At 40.0% G+C, this 17,598-nt stretch overlaps 1 protein-coding gene across 1 annotated transcript; it reads left to right on the forward strand.

Annotated features, from left to right (window-relative positions):
* The first annotated feature begins 1,258 nt into the window (after positions 1 to 1,258).
* ankrd67 (ankyrin repeat domain 67) lies at positions 1,259 to 16,911 on the forward strand. Its single transcript, XM_052018813.1, has 4 exons — positions 1,259 to 1,284; positions 4,942 to 5,197; positions 6,192 to 6,768; positions 15,183 to 16,911. The coding sequence occupies exons 2-4, from the start codon at positions 4,950 to 4,952 to the stop codon at positions 15,603 to 15,605; spliced, it is 1,248 nt and encodes a 415-aa protein (XP_051874773.1). The 5' UTR covers positions 1,259 to 1,284; positions 4,942 to 4,949; the 3' UTR covers positions 15,606 to 16,911.
* The last annotated feature ends 687 nt before the right edge of the window (positions 16,912 to 17,598 follow it).

Here is a 17,598-nt window from a genome sequence, read left to right on the forward strand (position 1 = left end):
GGCCTGCACAGTCTCCATGGCAATGAATTCCACAGATTCACCACCCTCTGGTTGAAGAAATCCCTCCTCATCTCAGTTTTAAAGGGACTTTGTTTTATCTGAGCTGTGCCCTCGGATCCTAGACTCTCCTATTAATGGAAATATCCTCTCCATATCCACTCTATCCAGGCCTTTCAGTATCCGGTAGGTTTCAATGAGATCCCCCCTCATCCTCCTGAACTCCATTGAGTACAGGCCCAGAGACATCAAACACTCCTCATATGATAAGCCTTTCATTCCTGGTATTATTCTTGTGAACCTCCTCTGGACCCTCTCCAGGGCCAGCACATCCTTCCTTAGATATGAGGCCTAAAATTGCTCACAATATTCCAAATGCTGTCTGACCAATGCCTTATAAAGCCTCAGCAGTACATCTTTTCTTTTATATTTGAGCTCTGTTGCATTATTGGCAAGTAAGTGCTACCTGAGAACATTGTTGAAAACACCTTCAAACACTTCACTGTTTTTTTAGGAATGGACTGATGAAATGGTAGTTATTGTAGGAGATATATTCTGTTTTTTTATAGTTGGAGTAGACCTGACCTTTTTTTCATTTAATGGACAACGTCAGCGTTGTAACAGTACCAAATGTTTAGCTAAAGGTGCTGCTGTGGATCACTTCTTCAGGTCTACAGCAGGCATGTGGTCTAAGCTTTGCTGTGTCCAATGCTCTTGGCTATTTTCTGCTATCAGATTGGGTGAACTGAACTTATTGGTTTCTGTTAGGGTGGGAATCTTCAAGATAAAAGCAGGATGCTTGGCATTTCTGGCTGAAGATGATTTAGACTTTTGTTTGGCAGTCTCCAGTCCACTGGCCAGACAATGAAGGTGAAAATCAAATAACTGCAGATGCTGGAAATCTGAAATAAAAACAGAAAATGCTGGAAATACTTCAGCATGTCACTTCTATGGGAAGAGAAACAAAGCTAATGTTTCAGGTCTGTCCCAACAAAGGATCATTGACCTGAACCATTCTTTCCATTTCTCTTCCCACAGATACCTCCTGACCTACTGAGTATTTCCAGCATCGTCTCTTTTTATTTCAGTGAAGATGAATGCCTGCTTCAAGTTCTTCAGCCTCTCTTCTGGCGCTGTTAATCATTTTTGGTTCTGCGTAGATTTAGACAGAACTTCTTGTAATTATTTCTTTGAGGTTTTGTCACCCTAACATTCATGAGGAAGTGTTGAAACAGGAAACTAAAGAAACACTGCACAGGCTGACACTTCAGAAAGTATAACATATTGGTAAGTAACTGTCTTTTTAACAAAAAAATATTATTATAATTTGACTGTTCATCTAGAGTTAACAGACAATTTGATCAAGGATAAATATTGATTAATATTTACACTTGCAGGACATTTTCTTGTCTTCTCATTTCTTACAAAACAGGAAGAAAGTTGAAGGCAAAATGATGATAATCAATGATTATAGGTACTAGCTTGGATCTGAATTATTAAAATAAAGAACAAGCAACATTGATTATTTTTAATTGAATTTAAAAAACCTTGCAAAAAAGTGATCCTCTGTAAAAATCAGTAATTTATAAATATGTGTTGGATGGAGAGGAGGATGTTATTTGCAGGAACTACACAGAGGACTGTTCCTATATTTCCTAAAATTTCAATTATGAACTTCTGTTGAATTACTTTGCAGTAGGGTCTCTGCTTCAGGCACAACAGGTGATCTGGATGCAAACTGCTGCACTATTTTCAGGAACTTCTCCCAAATTTTTTGTCCAAACTGGCTTACTTATTGATTCCAAGTGACTGCATAAGCCTTATGAGCCCTGAGTATAATAAATACTTTAAATACTGAAACTTTTTGCACTGATAAAAGTGTGTTTAAAGAACAATACAACCTAAGCCTTTAACTTAAATCTGTCAATCCATGCAATGAGTGCTTAGTTGGCTGACGTTCTTCCAAGATATTAAACCATGAAATTGTATTACAGCTCAAATCAAAATGACAGAAAACAGTTACTTTGTTCACCAGCTTGGATCTGACGTAGCACATAGAAATAGAGTACAAACTCCATCAGTTACCTTTAATTTGGTAAAGCATCTTAGAGATCTTTGAAAACTGAAGGCCTGAAATGGAAATCCATCTACAGTGGACAGGTCTGGTCCTTGGTCAAAATTACTCATCTAACACTATTATTACACTCTTGGTAGCTGTAATATGGAAATTACACACAGTTTTTGCAGTGTGTGTGTACACACAGTCACACACATTTGTTTGCAATTACTTGCAGATAAGTGTGAGGTGTTGCACTTTGGGAGGACAAACCAGGGTAAGACATACACAGTGAATGGTAGAGCTCTGAGGTGTGCGGGAGAACAAAGGGACCTGGGAATACAGATCCATAGTCCCTTGAAAGTGGTGCCACAGGTTGATAGGGTCGTAAAGAGAGCTTTTGGAACTTTGGCCTTCATAAGTCAGGGCAATGAGTACAGGAGTTGGGATGTTATGTTGAAGCTGTACAAGACTTTGGTGAGGCTGAATTTGGAGTATTGTGTGCAGTCTGGTCACCTACCTACAGGAAAGATATCAATAAGCTTGAAAAAGTGCAGAGAAGATTTACATGGATGTTGCCAGGACTTGAGGACCTGAGTTATAGGGTAAGGTTTAATAGGTTAGGACTTTATTCCCTGGAACGCAGAAGAATGAGGGGAGATCTTATAGGGGTATATAAAATTATGAGGGGTATAGATAGGGTGAATGCATGCAGGCTTTTTCCCCTAAGGTTGGGTGAGACTAGTACTAGAGTTCATGGGTTTAGGGTGAAAGGTGAAATATATAAGGGGAATCTGAGGGGGAACTTCTTCACTCAGAGGGTGGTACGAGTGTGGAACGAGCTGCCAGCAGAAGTGGTAGATGTGGGTTCAATTGTAACATTTAAGAGAAGTTTGGATAGGTACATGGATGGAAGGGGTTTGGAGGGATATGGTCCAGTTGCAGGTAGATGGGACTAGGCAGAAGATCAGGTCTGCATGGACTAGATGGGCTGAATGGCCTGTTTCTGTGCTGTAGTACTCTATGACTATATAACTAAGACTTTAGGCCATCATTACACAAAGTTGACAATTACCTGTTCTGTTAAAGAACTGAATAAGTCTACATAGAAACAAACCCTTCATAGTTCTATAAACAAAAACGCAGTGCAGGTTAAACTTGCAACATTTAAGATTGTATCCAAACGATTCTTAATGGTTCATAATTCAATGCGAACAAAAGTCTTCTGGGGCCATTGTAAACGATTCAGAATCAAACTCAGAGGTTGACTTAAGGGAAAAATGAAAATAGATTGAACAGAAGGTGGTCTCTGGTCATCTTGAGTTGTTATTGGGTACCCTGTGAAAGGAAGCAGCATTGCCTCAATATATTCCTTTTAAAAATCCCTTCAAAACGAACTTGGTATAAATCCCAGCCTAAGCAATTTCTTTCATCAAAGCTGTACCCAACAGTCAATGTGAGAGAGCTGGAGCTTTTAAACCACTTCTTCTTAGAACTTGTACTTTTTCCTTCAACTACATATTCCAAAGATCCTATGTTGTCTTTACCCTCCACAGTGAAAATTATGACTTTAGTTGAAGGGTGCATTTTCACAAGAACAGACTGGTAATTCTTCCAGAGACACAAGAGAGACTGCAGATGCTGGAAATCCAAAGCAACGAACACAAACTGCTAGAGGAACTCAGCAGGCCAGGCAGCATCTGCGGAGGGAGATGAACAGTCGACGTTTTGGGCCGAGACCCTTTATCAGGCCTGTTCATTTCCCTCCATGGATGCTGCCTGACTTGCTGAGTTCCTCCAGCACTTTGTGTTCGTTGCTGGTAATTCTTCTGTTATTTTCTGCATATCTTTATTTTTATACTTGCTCTTTGCTTTCCTGTCTTATTTTCACAACTTTCCATGCTATAGTTCTAATTTCTCACTCCCTATCCACTACCCCACCCTGTTCCCTCTGAAGCCAAAGTTGTCATAATGAAGTATCAAATGTTACCATCTCTTCCTTAAAATCATTAGTTTGCAGTGACAGCAACAACTGGCACGGTCTCCTATTACCCTTGTACGCTAGTTCCTTGAAAATTATCCTTTGCGTCCTGTGACTCTGCTGTTTAGTTACCCACTTCAAAAGCTTTCTTCCTACTCCATGCTTTCTAATTTGTAATGTAATTTATCAAAGATCTTAAGTCAGGTTTTCACAATCGTGCAATTTTTTTGTTCTCTTGAAAACAAGAACATGCATTAAGATCTCTGGTGGCTTTTCCATACAATAACATTTTTAGTACGGCTACAGTAATTATGAAAGCTAACTATTACGTACTCAAAGAACTCTTACATGTAAACCTGTTAATAACTTTTAACATTCCACATTACCTCTTTCAATATACTTTCTATTATCCCCTCAACTGAAATCTAAATCCCAAATGAGTGGCACAGTGGCACATTGGGTGGCACAGTGGTTGCAGCTATTAGATCTTCTGCCTCACAGCTTCAGTGACCCGGGTTCAGTCCTGACCCCTGATGCTATCTATGTGGAGTTTGCACATTCTCCTTGTGACTTGGTGGGTTTTTTCCCCAGGTGCTCTGCTTTCTTCCCACTTTCCAAAGACATGCAGCTTAATAGGTTAATAGGCAACTGTAAATTGCCCCTAGTGGGTAGGTTAGTTGTAGACGGGGGGAGTTAATGGCAACATGGACAGAAGAAGTTATAGAGAAAATCTGCAGGGAAAAAGGATTGCCGTGTGAGCTGGTTTAGACATGACGAGTCAAAACAGTCTCTTTCTGTTTCGAAAGTAAATGTGGGAAAGTCCACGCCTTCACCATTTTACTCTTGGCCTTCATCCCCATTGTTATTTGTAATTGGTGGGAACATATGCCAGATATTTCTTTTGCAGAATCTGCCATGTCTGACCTATCAGAGGTAACGTGGAAGTGGATGGAGTTGCATGATTCAATATCCTCCCCCAGTGCTGCGAGGACAAACAAGAACAGCAGGACTGCGGACATGAATTCACCTCAACAGGGAAAATGTAGCCCTCTAAGTCTTTCCACGGGACCTATCTCTGAAAACAGAACGGAGACGTTGCCCGTTGCAAACCAGGAAATAAAGTTGGAAGCAGTTCAAAGCCAATTGCCTGCAAAAACATCTAAGTATGTTGCTTTGTTTTCAAGCAAATAATATGTTATTAAATTATTGGTCACAATTTCTACACAGTTTTAAAGAAAATATTAAATGAAGAGAAATAAGAACAGTAACCATAGTAGCACTAGGCTTAGACTAACAATCCAGAGACCAGCGTTCAAATCCCAATTTAAATTCTGTTAATAATTTGTTATAAACCACAACCCGAGTCTTAGTAATGATAACCCAATGTAATTGCACTGTGTAATGGATTGACCTGTACGATCGGTATGCAAGACAAGTTTTTCACTGTACCTCGGTACAAGTGACAATAATAAACCAATACCAATACCAATGACACCAGAAGCCATAGATTGTCATAAAAAAATACCTGGTTGACAATGTCCTAGAGATGTATGAAAGCTATTATATCCAGTCTCGCCTTTGTGACTCCAGACCACATCGTGCGATTGACTCCTCTGAAATCACCTAGCAAGTCACTCATCTACATCATTACCACCATGCTCAAACAGAGAAACTGAAGCAAGGCAGCAGTTCAACCTTCTCAAAGGTAATTAATGATGGACAATAAATGCTGGTCTTACTGGCAACACCCACATCCTGAAAAATGAATTAAAAAATATATTATAGTACTTGACCATAAAATAGGATAACTGAGGTTGATTCCTAAATATCATTCTCAGCTAACTCTAAAGTGAGACAAATGGTCCTTGGACTTTCTCCTTTATTGCATTCAGCTCAGCAAATGACCAAACTACGAACTTACCTTTATAATCTTGGGAAGTATTAACTGCAGTTGATTGGCACTGAGCCTCCCAGGTTTACACTTCTTGGCTTAGTTTTCACAGAGTAGTACTTATTACCTCTGTCATTTATTTTGTAACCTTGCCTGAAGATTTTAGTTTTTTTTTATACATTTAAGTAAATATTTGTTCATAATTTACCTACTATTTACATACAAGGATATCACGTTAAACATTGACATTCCTCTAATTGCCACAGGGCTCCAGCTTTGAATGAAAATTACAGGAATAATTTGGGCTGGACTCCACTCCAACATGCAGCGTTCTGTGGACATATTCCTTTGATCAAATATCTCCTCCACAGACGCGCAGCTATCAACCACAGGAGTGAGTATCATTATACTGCAATACACAGGGCTGCTTGGAATGGTCACACTGACGCGGTGGACTATCTTTTGCATCGAGGAGCTCTTCTTGAGCCCAAGGCTCGTTGTGGAGCCAGTCCACTTCATTGTGCTGCAGCTAATGGTTATGTTAATACTTCCAAGCTGCTTCTGAAATATGGGGCATCCACAGATATTAAAGATAACAAGAGGTGGACTCCATTACACTGGGCCTGTGTGAATGGACACATAGAAATCATTGAATTGCTGATAATGGAGGGAACTAGCCTGGATGAAAGGACAGACTATGGCATGACGTCGTTGCAATTAGCAGTGGAGGCTGGGAATTTCAAAATTACTGACTATTTACTGAAGAAAGGTGCAGACATAGATGCCAAGGATGAAAATAATGAAACTGCTCTACACAAAGCTGCTGCAAATGGAAAAATAGAGGTAAGGAGGCAGGTAACTAAAAAACCTAAGTGCTCTTTGACCCCCAAGAAGAGAAGTCCTGGGCTCCAGATTCATACTCCAGCATTAACGAATGTCTTTAGGATTGACAGAACTAATGTAAGGCCACCTCTAACTGTTCCAAAGTGCATTACTGTAGTGTTGTAAATGATGCCAAGTGGTAAGATCTTCATACTCCACACTGCAAATAAGTGAGAAAGATGTCCCAAGTTTATGATGAAAATATTTTTTGTAGGTTGACCTGAAGGATTAACCTTTTATCTCCAGCTCAGTAAAGTTGGGAATTGGGTTTATTATTGTCACATGCACCAAGGTACAGTGAAAAACTTGTCTTGCATACCATTCATACAGATCAATTCATTACACAGTGCATTGAGGTAGTATAAGGTAAAACAATAACAGAATGCAGAATGAAGTTTAACAGCTACAGAGAAAGTGCAGTGCAGGCAGACAATAAGGTGCATGGTCATAACGAGGTAGATTGTGAGGTCAAGAGTCCATTTTATCATGCTAGGGGACTATTCAATAGTCTTTATCACTGTGGGATAGAAGCTGTCCTTGAGCCTGCTGGCATGTGCCCTCAGACTCCTGTATCTTCTGCCTGATAGGAGAGGGGAGAAGAGAGAATGTCCGGGGTGGATGTGGTCTTCGATTATGCTGGCTGCTTTACAGAGGCAGCAAGAAGTATAGACAGAGTCCAAGGAGGGGAGGCTGGTTTCCGTGATGTGCTGAGCTGTGTCCACAACCCTCTGCAGTTTCTTGCAGTCTTGGGCAGAGTAGTTGCCATACCAAGCTGTGATGCATCTGGATAGCGTGCTTTCTATGCTGCATCAACAAAAACTGGTGAGGGTTGATGGGGACATGCCAAATTTCTTTAGCTTCCTGAGGAAGTAGAGGCATTGACATTTTATCTCAAGCTCAGTAAAATAAATCTAGTTCCACGACAACCATAGTTTTCATGTTTGAAAAACTTTCTATATTTGAAAAATTCTCACAGCTGGGAGCAGAAAATATGGAACTATATTGCAGCTGAATATTCTGAGGGAGATACAAGCATGATGGTAAAGGAGTTTCAATGGGTGTTGTCTAGATGAAATTCCAGGAAGCAATTAACAACTTTCTACACGAGAATATTAGGAAAACTACAAGCAATTTTGTGGCATGGGTGCAGATAGGAGACAGACTAATGATATGGATTTATCCCCTGACTGGAAATTGACAAGTGCAGATCCACGGGTATATTGACACCTCATCTTTCCATAGTCAATAGTTTGGCCTAGGATTAGGAAATAGTGTTGTACAGCATAGACAAATTTGCAAGGTAAGTGAGACAATAAATTACTTAGAAAGGACCACAAGTTATGAACTTGACTGATATTGCAAATAGGCTAAACCATAGTGGATGGAATTTAATGTGGAAAAATGTGCACATTAGATCTGAGGAGGCAAACTACAATATTTTCTTAATAGTGGGAGACACGAGTTGTACTTATGTGTATAAAGGATGACCTTTGGCACAGATAACTAAAAGATATGGATGGGCTAATAACATATTGGCTTTATCTCAAGAAGGATAGCATAGCAATGAAACACAGTTTCACTTGAATAGAACCTTTATTAGATCCAGTGTAGTATTGAAAAGTCAGGAAAGATACTGTACCAATTCACCAATTTACAGTTGAATAATGAGATAGATTACAATAACTTGGTTTACATTCCCTTGAGACCTTAAGTTTGAATGATGATTTTATCCAATTCTTTGAAATAATCTATTTAAAACAATAAAGAGATTTGATCGAGTAAGCAAAGGGTAGATATTCATCTTTGGTCACTTGTGTTTAATATGCATTGTGCAAAGAGCTCTGCATGCAAAAGCCACTATATTAAGTGTTAAGGTCTAAATGCCAAGGATAAATTTCTATCCAAGTGAAGAGCTTATGCCATTTATTCCAGCATCATGCTTCTGAAAATTTGTTTCTTTCCAGAACAGAATGTGATTACACCTGTTTCAGATCAAATCACACACTCTAGAAACTAAATCACACACTCTAAAGTCACGTCAGCCATGCTCGGGTAAAATGTATTTGGAACTACATATCATTTGCTACGCAAAATTTCTTTTGGAATACTGCAGGGGAAATTAGCTCAAGTGGCTCTCGGAGTGACCATCGCTCGGTATTCTTGGGAACAATGTACACTAGACTGGATTCCCACTTGGCTAAGTCTCATATCTACCTTGGGGAGGGTCCTCCCCCCATACTCTCTCCCCCCTCCCACAACATCCACCCATTACCCCCCTACCCCATGATTAGCCAAGGCTCGTAATAAAAGTCCTGGTCTCATCTGCTCGCCTTCTCCTGGGCATCTACCTGATCCCCAAAATCCTACCTCCAGCCCTGATCTAACTCACCAACAAGCCCAACTTCCAGCCTCAAATTTGCTCAACAACCATTCACCAGCCACTTATTTTGCTTGACTTGTCTCCAAACCCAAGTCTGAAGCCGTCATCTAGTCTCTCCTCCCCTGATCCTGCAGACCCACCCTCTGCCCAAGTCAGGCACAGTTTTGACCATGAAAAAGGCCAAAGCCTTATCAGTAACATTAAGGTCATGGGCCTCAAGTAGTGCTGAAATTTGCAGTGGTGGAGACATAATCAGGACATTGATGAACTCTGCTGCTATGATCATCTATGATGGTGTACTAGATTTCTAAGCCTCTAATTTGTATGGTGGAGGAATCCAGAACCACAGAGCAAATTCTTGGTAAAATCATGAAGCATTTTGTTATATGAAGGGCAATGGCAATGTGGAGTTCTGTCTCCTAAATGTCTGGAAGTACGGTCCATTTGAATTTTACATGGTTTGGATGTGCAGAAAAGGCAAGTAAATGGAGCTTAAGTACAGATCAACCTAATTATACAAATGATTAGACACTCAGATTCCCTGTTGCAATGAGATAAATGTGAACAAAATTTTTTAAGATGAATTCTTGGGAACAACATTGGCCTGGAGATGGTGCTGTTGGATAGAAGCACAAAACTAGTAACCACTAGTTCCTCACATTGCGGCTCAGTTTTTCACCAGACAGCTAGCAGCCACCTTCCTGGAGGAAGATTCTGCTCTCGGATCCATTCCAGGGACAAGCAGGCTTTGTGGGCAGGTGACCAGTGAGCATGGATCACTAAGATTAATATTATCTTTCCTAAGATAGGGTGCCAGGAACAGTACATACTGTTTCAGGTGCAGTCTAACCAAGCTTTACACAGCTGTTGCCCCTTGTTTTTTCCATCTGAAGACCAGCACTCCATTAGTCTTCTCAATTATTATCTACATCTGTCATGTCATTTAATGTTCAGTCACTTTATCCTTTATTATAGACTCTAGTAATTTCTTGTCTTTAAATGCTGTACCTTCCTTGGTCAGTGATACCTTAGGTTCCATCTCTCATCTTTCTTAAGACATGTGTGACATTTTTTGATTGTTAATGAGTGCCTTGGAAGATTCTAGTTACAATTTCTCACCTACTTCCTCGTATGGAAACTGTCAGATTCTACTGATTTTTCATGCGTCAGTAATGTTATTTTCTTTATTAATGTCATTTTGCTTACATTCACTTTGCTAAGACCTGTTCCCAATTCAATACTAGTTTCTTTGGGGTGTCTGTCATGCAATCCTCTTACTCTACCAGTAACATTGATACACAGCAACTATTCAATGAGTCCATCATTTCCTGTATTTATAAGTTACTGTTATAATTTTCCTTGAGCCCAGTGCTCCAAACCACCTTTACCTAGTTTTGTTGTAACCAAATTTTTATTGTTTTCCCCCTTTGCAAGTTTCTTTTCAGCAAGTTGCTGAAATGCATGCAAGCTTATGTCTTGTACACAGTATATTGTTTTATTTTTCTGTTGTTCTGTACTCCTTTACTAAGGGACAATATTTTTTTTCAAAAGAGTTGGTAGTCTCATCTTTCACCTTTTCAAACACTACACTGAACTCTATATTATGATCAGTATTAGATAAATGTTCACAGATTGTTAACCTGTTAACTAAATCTGGCTCATTACTAAATCTGATTCAGAATCTGATATATTCCTTATTGGCTGTAGGACAAACTGCTGTGTAAAGTTATCATAAACACATTCAAGAAATAGCTGCCTTTCGGACATGAGTTTGTCTGCTTTTCACAATCTTTCAAAAAGTTAAAATCCCCCATTAGAACCATTCTGTGTGTTTAATCTCTGCAAGGATACATTCTGTTCTGTCACATCTGCTACCTGGGAGCCTTCCAATGTTCCCCGGTATAGTTATAAATCTTTTTCTGTTTCTTAATTCCACTTATAAATCCTCCTATGTTCACTACATATCCTCTCTCATCACTGAAGTGATTTCATCTTTAATCACTGGCTATCCTTCCCACTCAACATTTCCCCAAATTTCTTTGAGAACATATAACTCAGAATATTTAATTCCCAGTACATACTGTCTTGCAGCTATGTTTTAAAAATGAATACCAGACTGAATTTACACTGTAATTCATTCAATTCAACTTTGTACATTTGTATAAAGAAAACATATTTGAGTGACAAACCTTTATCTATCCTTCTGCCCTGCATTTTGCGCATATATTTCTTATTGTCCCTCATGGCTTAATTACTTTACATTGTTTAGTTCTTCCTTTACCTGTCATTCTACTCTCTTCCACTTTATTTTTGCAATATTATTTATAATACTTCTTCTGAAATCTCACCCAACAACCCCCTTCCCTACCAACAATTGCTAATTTAAAGTCTTGGTCACTTTATTTATCTTTCCACCTTATCATTCCACCTTCCACCTTGGAACCAGGTGAGCAACACACTGTGTAGGATTCCCAGCCCTGCTTACAAAAGATGCTATCTATCCCTGTAATTGTTGAAGCATCTGCAACAACCACATTACATACCCTCCTCCTCCCCCATTTTGGACAGTCACTAACTCCAGATGTCATTCTGGCTGTCAACAGTCCTTATCCTCAAAGGTCCTACATTATCCCTGTAGGATAGAATCAATTTCTAAAGATCATCATCCTCTACTTGTTCTGTACACCATTGGTCACACTAATACTGTTCTGATCCCAGACCTTCCTGAAGGTTGTGCATATTCTCATGAGGATTTGTCTGTCCCTCCCTTTTTAATTGTGCTCCTGTTGAGGCCCAAGTTACACTCAGAATTATTGCCCAAGGGAGCAACTGCAGTTGGTTGAAGTCTACTTTACATACCAACATACAAATTAGGATGAGGAGTAGGCCACTCTGTCCCAAGACCCTGCCCCATCATTTAATAAGATCATGGCTTACCTGATTGTGACCTCCAGTCCACATTCCCATGGTGAACTTTCACCCTCTCATTCATCAAGCACCAATCTAACTCAGCCTCAAATATTCAGACTTTGCTTCTACCACCCTCTGAGAAAGAGTTCATGACCCTCTGAGAAAACAATTCACCTCATCTGTCTTCAGTGGGCTATCCTTTATATTTAAACAGTGACCTTGAGATGAGATATCTTTATTAGTCACATGTACATCAAAAACACAGTGAAATGCATCTTTTGTGCAGAGTGTTCAGGGGGCAGCCCACAAGTGTCGCCACGTTTCCGGCGCCAACAAAGCATGCCCACAACTTCCTAACCCGTACATCTTTGGAATGTGGGAGGAAACCAGAGCACCCGGAGGAAACCCATGCAAACACGGGGAGAACATAGAAACTCCTTACAGACAGTGGCCGGAATCAAACCCGGGTCGCTGGCGCTGTAAAGCGTTAAGCTAACCACTGCACTACCATGCCTGCCTTGAGTTCTATGTTCCTGCACATGAAGAAACAACCCCTTCAAATCCATCTTGTCAAAACTTCTCAGGATCTTATGTTACAATAAATACCCTCTCACTCTTCTAAAATCCAGCAGATATAAACTAGTCTGTTCAACCCACTCCTAGGAATATGAAACAAAAAATACTGGAGAAAAACAGCTGCTCCTTCATAGGTCTACTCTCAATCATCAGCAACGTGATGGTTCACGTCTTCAACAGTATTAAATAGAACTTACTCACCAATAATTTGCTCAGAGACACCCAGTATGGATTTATCAAGACCACTTTAGTCCAGGTTTCATCAGCACTTGGTCTAAACATGGTGGACCAAAGAGGTGAATTACAGAGGTGAGGTGAGAATGTCTGCCTTTGCATCCAGGCAGCATTTGACCATAAGTGCATCAAGAATCCTGGTCAAAATGAAATCAATGGGCATCAAGGGGAAAACATTCCAGTGACTGAGTACAAAGGAAGCTGCTTGTGTTTGTTGGAGGTCAATCATTACTGTCGGGGTACTGTATTATTCCTCACAATAGTGTCCTAACAGCAAACATTTTCATCAATGGCCTTCCTTCCACGATAAGATTAGAAGAATGCAATCAGCAATGAACATCCCCAGTGTTTAATTCCAACTGCAATTCCTTGGCAAATGAACCAGTCCAAAACTGAATGCAACAAGACCCAGTCAACATTCAGGCACAGGCCAATAAGTGCTGAGCAATATTTGCTCCACAAAACTGCCAGGCAATGACCAACCTCAGCAAGAGAGAATCTAACTATGAATGATAGTGACATCATCCTGTCCCCCACCAAAGACATTCTGGAAGTTACCATTGACTAGTAATTCAACTGGACCAGCTACATAAATATAGTAGTCACAAGAGTAGGTCAAAGTCTGGGTAAACTAACTCACCTGCAAACTCACCTACTGTGATGGAATACTCTCTGCTTATCTAGATGCATGCAGCTCAAACTGCACGCAAGAAGCTTGACACCATCCAGGACAAGTAGATTGCCTCTCTTTGCACCACCCCAGAAGGATACAGGCTAATACATGTATGGGAATGCCAATATCTACCAATTTCTCTCATAGGCACACACAGTCCTCAGCTGGAAATACATTGCAGTTCACTGGATCTAAATCCATTAAAACTAAGTGTACAATCACCAAAAGGACAGCAGTGGTTCTAGAAGGTGGGTTGTCTCCTGCATAACACTTGAAAAGGAATGTTGCACCACAGATGAAATCAAAGGATGCCACTCATATGATCGGCACAGGGGTATAAGATAACTGGAAGTACCTTGTCAAATTTCTAGTGCATGCAATTACATGCATTACATGCAATGAAAAAAAAGTGGCATAACTACCATTTTGTAATTTACCAATCCACATTGGCTCCCTTTGTAACGAAGAAACAGTGGGATGGAATCCCCTATCCAGGCCAGTGGGGTTTTCCACATCATTTTAAGTGCTATTTCAGTACTTAAAATTGTAGCTACTTAGTTCTCTTTTCATAACCTTTGTTTTCATTGTGAAAGAACATTTGATGTTTTGAGCTAGGTAGGAAAGAATATTGACTAAAAATAGGCTGCAAAACTGACCACTATCATCTCACATTAGTGCAAATTGTACAGGGGATTCTTTCAGGTTATTTTGATTGAAGATACTGTGTGAAGACTTGCATGCAGAGGGAGATGCCTTAAATGTGTGCACTCTTAAAATTAGGTCCTTTGTTGGTTCAAAAGAAGTGCTCAAGTCTTTCACCACCTGGAATTGGCAACAGAATCCAACCACTCCCACATTTGTCTCTGTGGTGTCTGAGTGATAGAGCCTCGAGTGACAGTGAGGAAGCCCAGATCGAAACATCATTGATGGCTCTTACAGCAGCAATACTTGTGAAGGTACTTTGCTGGTTGTAAAAGTTCTTAATCATAGTGCCTTTTAAATAAAATAAACACTTAAAGCTAGGTATCAAATAATGCAAGATATTTTTCAAAGGAAACTAACTTACCTTCCCCTTTGCCTCCTAAACCTTGACCCTACAAGCCCCATTGAAATTGGAAGTCTCGGTTCGTGCACCAGACTCACCTGATGCAGGATCTGTAAGACATGGGTTTCCACGTTTCACCGCAGAACTCCATAGTTTGATGCAGTTCATATAGCTGAACATCTACCCAGTGTATTTTGGAATTGCCAGGAATAAACAGCAGATCTGTCCCAAGGAAGATCTTGGATTCCTTTCAAAACAAACATGTCTTGGAACCTATACAGTAGTTACCACCTAAAGCATATCCTGAATTAATGGTCTTTCAATTATCCTCTCATTTCAGATGGAAGTTTAAAAACCAGAATAATGTCTGTAATGTTTAATATAATAGCTGTTACATGCTATATCCCATTTATTCTGAAATGCAACTTAACTTTCAGATTCATCATTAGAATAAGGAAGCAAAGCTTGAATACTGTTAAATTATCAGTGATCTATGTTTTCTCAGAGACATTGTGTAATGTTATACATGGTGAAATTTACTTCTTTTCTTCCTTTAGATCTTGCAGCTGCTACTCAAACAGAATGCCACAGTGGATGCTTCAGATATAAACCAGCGCACACCTCTCCACAGGGCTGTGGAGAGTGGAGTTCCTGCTGTTTACTTGTTGTTGCAGTTTGGTGCTTCCATTAACAGCAGGGATGCACTGCAGATGACTGCTCTGCATCAAGCAGCTTTCCAAGGACACGAGGCAGTCACAAGACTTTTAATTCAACGTGGTGCTGACATACACGCCCGAGACAGGATGGATAAGACTCCCTTGCATCTGGCTGCAGAGAAGGGACATTGTGCTGTTGTACAATTACTTATTAGCAATGGGGCTGAATTACAAGCCAAAACAAAGTGGAATGAAACGGCAGCTGATCTTGCCAAAGAACAAAAACAGGAAGAGGTTCTCAAAGTACTGAGGAGTCACATGTAGATCAGACAATACAGTCTTTTGAAGTAATCTATCATTTCATATATACAATAAAAGTTGTATTTTATGTACAGTAGCTTGGCATCCCGTGCTTCAGTCCTTCCCAAGCAAACAATACATACCTATTCTTAAACCGTGGGGCTAATGCTGAGCCTGTGTTCTGCATCTCGGTTCCAGCAAGATGTTTTTATTGTCTATCTACCTTCATTCATCAAGTAATTAAATCTAAAAACACCATTTTACCTTCAAGACGATCTTGAGCTCCATCTTATCACAGACATTCCCTTTGTTCCATTCACACTCCCATTCTCTGCAACTTAAAACATGTTTTCCCTCTTTCCAATTCTACTGAAGGGTCATTGATCTGAAATTCTATTTTTCTCTTCATAGATGCTGCCTAACCAAATGATTATTTCCAGCATTTTCATTTTGATCTTTCTCTTGTGTCAATTAAATTATAAAATGGTTACGGTCCAGGAGGAGGTCACATGGCCCATCATAATGACATTGGCTCTCTACCAGAACAACCCACCAGTTCCATCCCCTGATCCTTTCTCTGTAAGCCTTGCAAATTTTTCACCATATATTTATCCAATTGCCTCCTGAAGGTCACACTGGAACCTGCCTTCATCACATCTGTAGGCAATGCTTCCAGATTCCAACTACACATTATGCAAAAAATGGTTTGTACTCACATCATTCAATATCTCTTCTTTATTTTATATCTTTAAACTCTACTATTTGACACCTCCACCAAAGGGCACAGCTTTCTACGATCCACTCTGGTCCCCTTATCAGTCTATATACTTCCATCGAACCTTCCCTCAGCCTTCTCCGGAGAAGAGTCCTTTGCTCTCTAATCTAACCTGAGAAGCATTGTCAGAAAATGCTTTTTTTTGTTTCTTTTCCTTTTTCAATAAAGATGCCTTTTTTTGTGAAATGCAGAATGTGTCTTTTAGGTAGCGTTTATGTGAGGATTTCCTTGCAAGGCTAGTCTCATCAAATCAAATGGCTCAGCTAAGCACACACTCTCCTCTGAATCAAAATATTGAGTTCATTCCAATCTAAGGACTTAACAAAAGTGCATTACTGAGGGAGTACTGCATACTGGAGTCCCATCAGCTCTCTTAGATGTAAGTAAAAGATCCAATGTCACTATTTCGAAAGAAGAGCAGGGATGTTATTCCTAGCCAATACTGATAACTGAATGAAAAATTCTAAATCAGATTATCTGGTCGTTTGTGGCAGCTTGCTGTGCACAGATTATTTACGATTTGAAAACACATCAGAAATGTTAAGGAAGTTTAAGCACAAGTTACAGATTATTCTCCATGCCTATATATTTCTTTATGGATTTTCTGCATTAAACTTTAGAATATTGCATTTGTGTTTCACGTCATTTTTTTATTATTCTTAAACAGTTGACAGCACAGTGGTGCAGCTAGTAGGCCAACTGCCTCGGAGCTCCAGTGACCCAGGTTCAATCCCGATTTCAGCAGCTGACTGTGAGGGGTTTGCACATTCTCCCTATGGCATGTGAGCTTCCTCTGGGTGGTCTGGTTCCCTCCTACATCCCAAACACATGCAGGTTAGTAGGTTAATTGGTCCCTAAAAATTGGCTGTAGTATGTAGGTGAGTGGTAGAATCTGAGAAAAGTTGATGGAAATGTGGGGGAGAATAAAATGGGATTAGTGTAGAATAAGTGTAAGTGATGCTTGATGGTTGGCAAGGGCTCAGTGGGCCGCAGGGCCTCTTTCCATGCTCTGTGACTAAGAGTTGGATCTGAGAATCTAGCACATGGGCCTATATATCAGTCATTGCCATCTAGCTTTTATTAAGAGAAACCTGAGGGTTTTAGCATGGGGTACACAGACAATTAATGAAGAACACAGTGGAAAGCTTAACACCACAACATATCCTCTGCCCACCACTTCCTGCTTCTTTGAGATATCAGGCAAGTGACTGTAATTTACATCAATGTTATCATGTTTAAAGT

This window comes from Pristis pectinata, chromosome 6, assembly GCF_009764475.1.
Source record: "Pristis pectinata isolate sPriPec2 chromosome 6, sPriPec2.1.pri, whole genome shotgun sequence".
Taxonomy (NCBI): Eukaryota; Metazoa; Chordata; class Chondrichthyes; order Rhinopristiformes; family Pristidae; genus Pristis; species Pristis pectinata.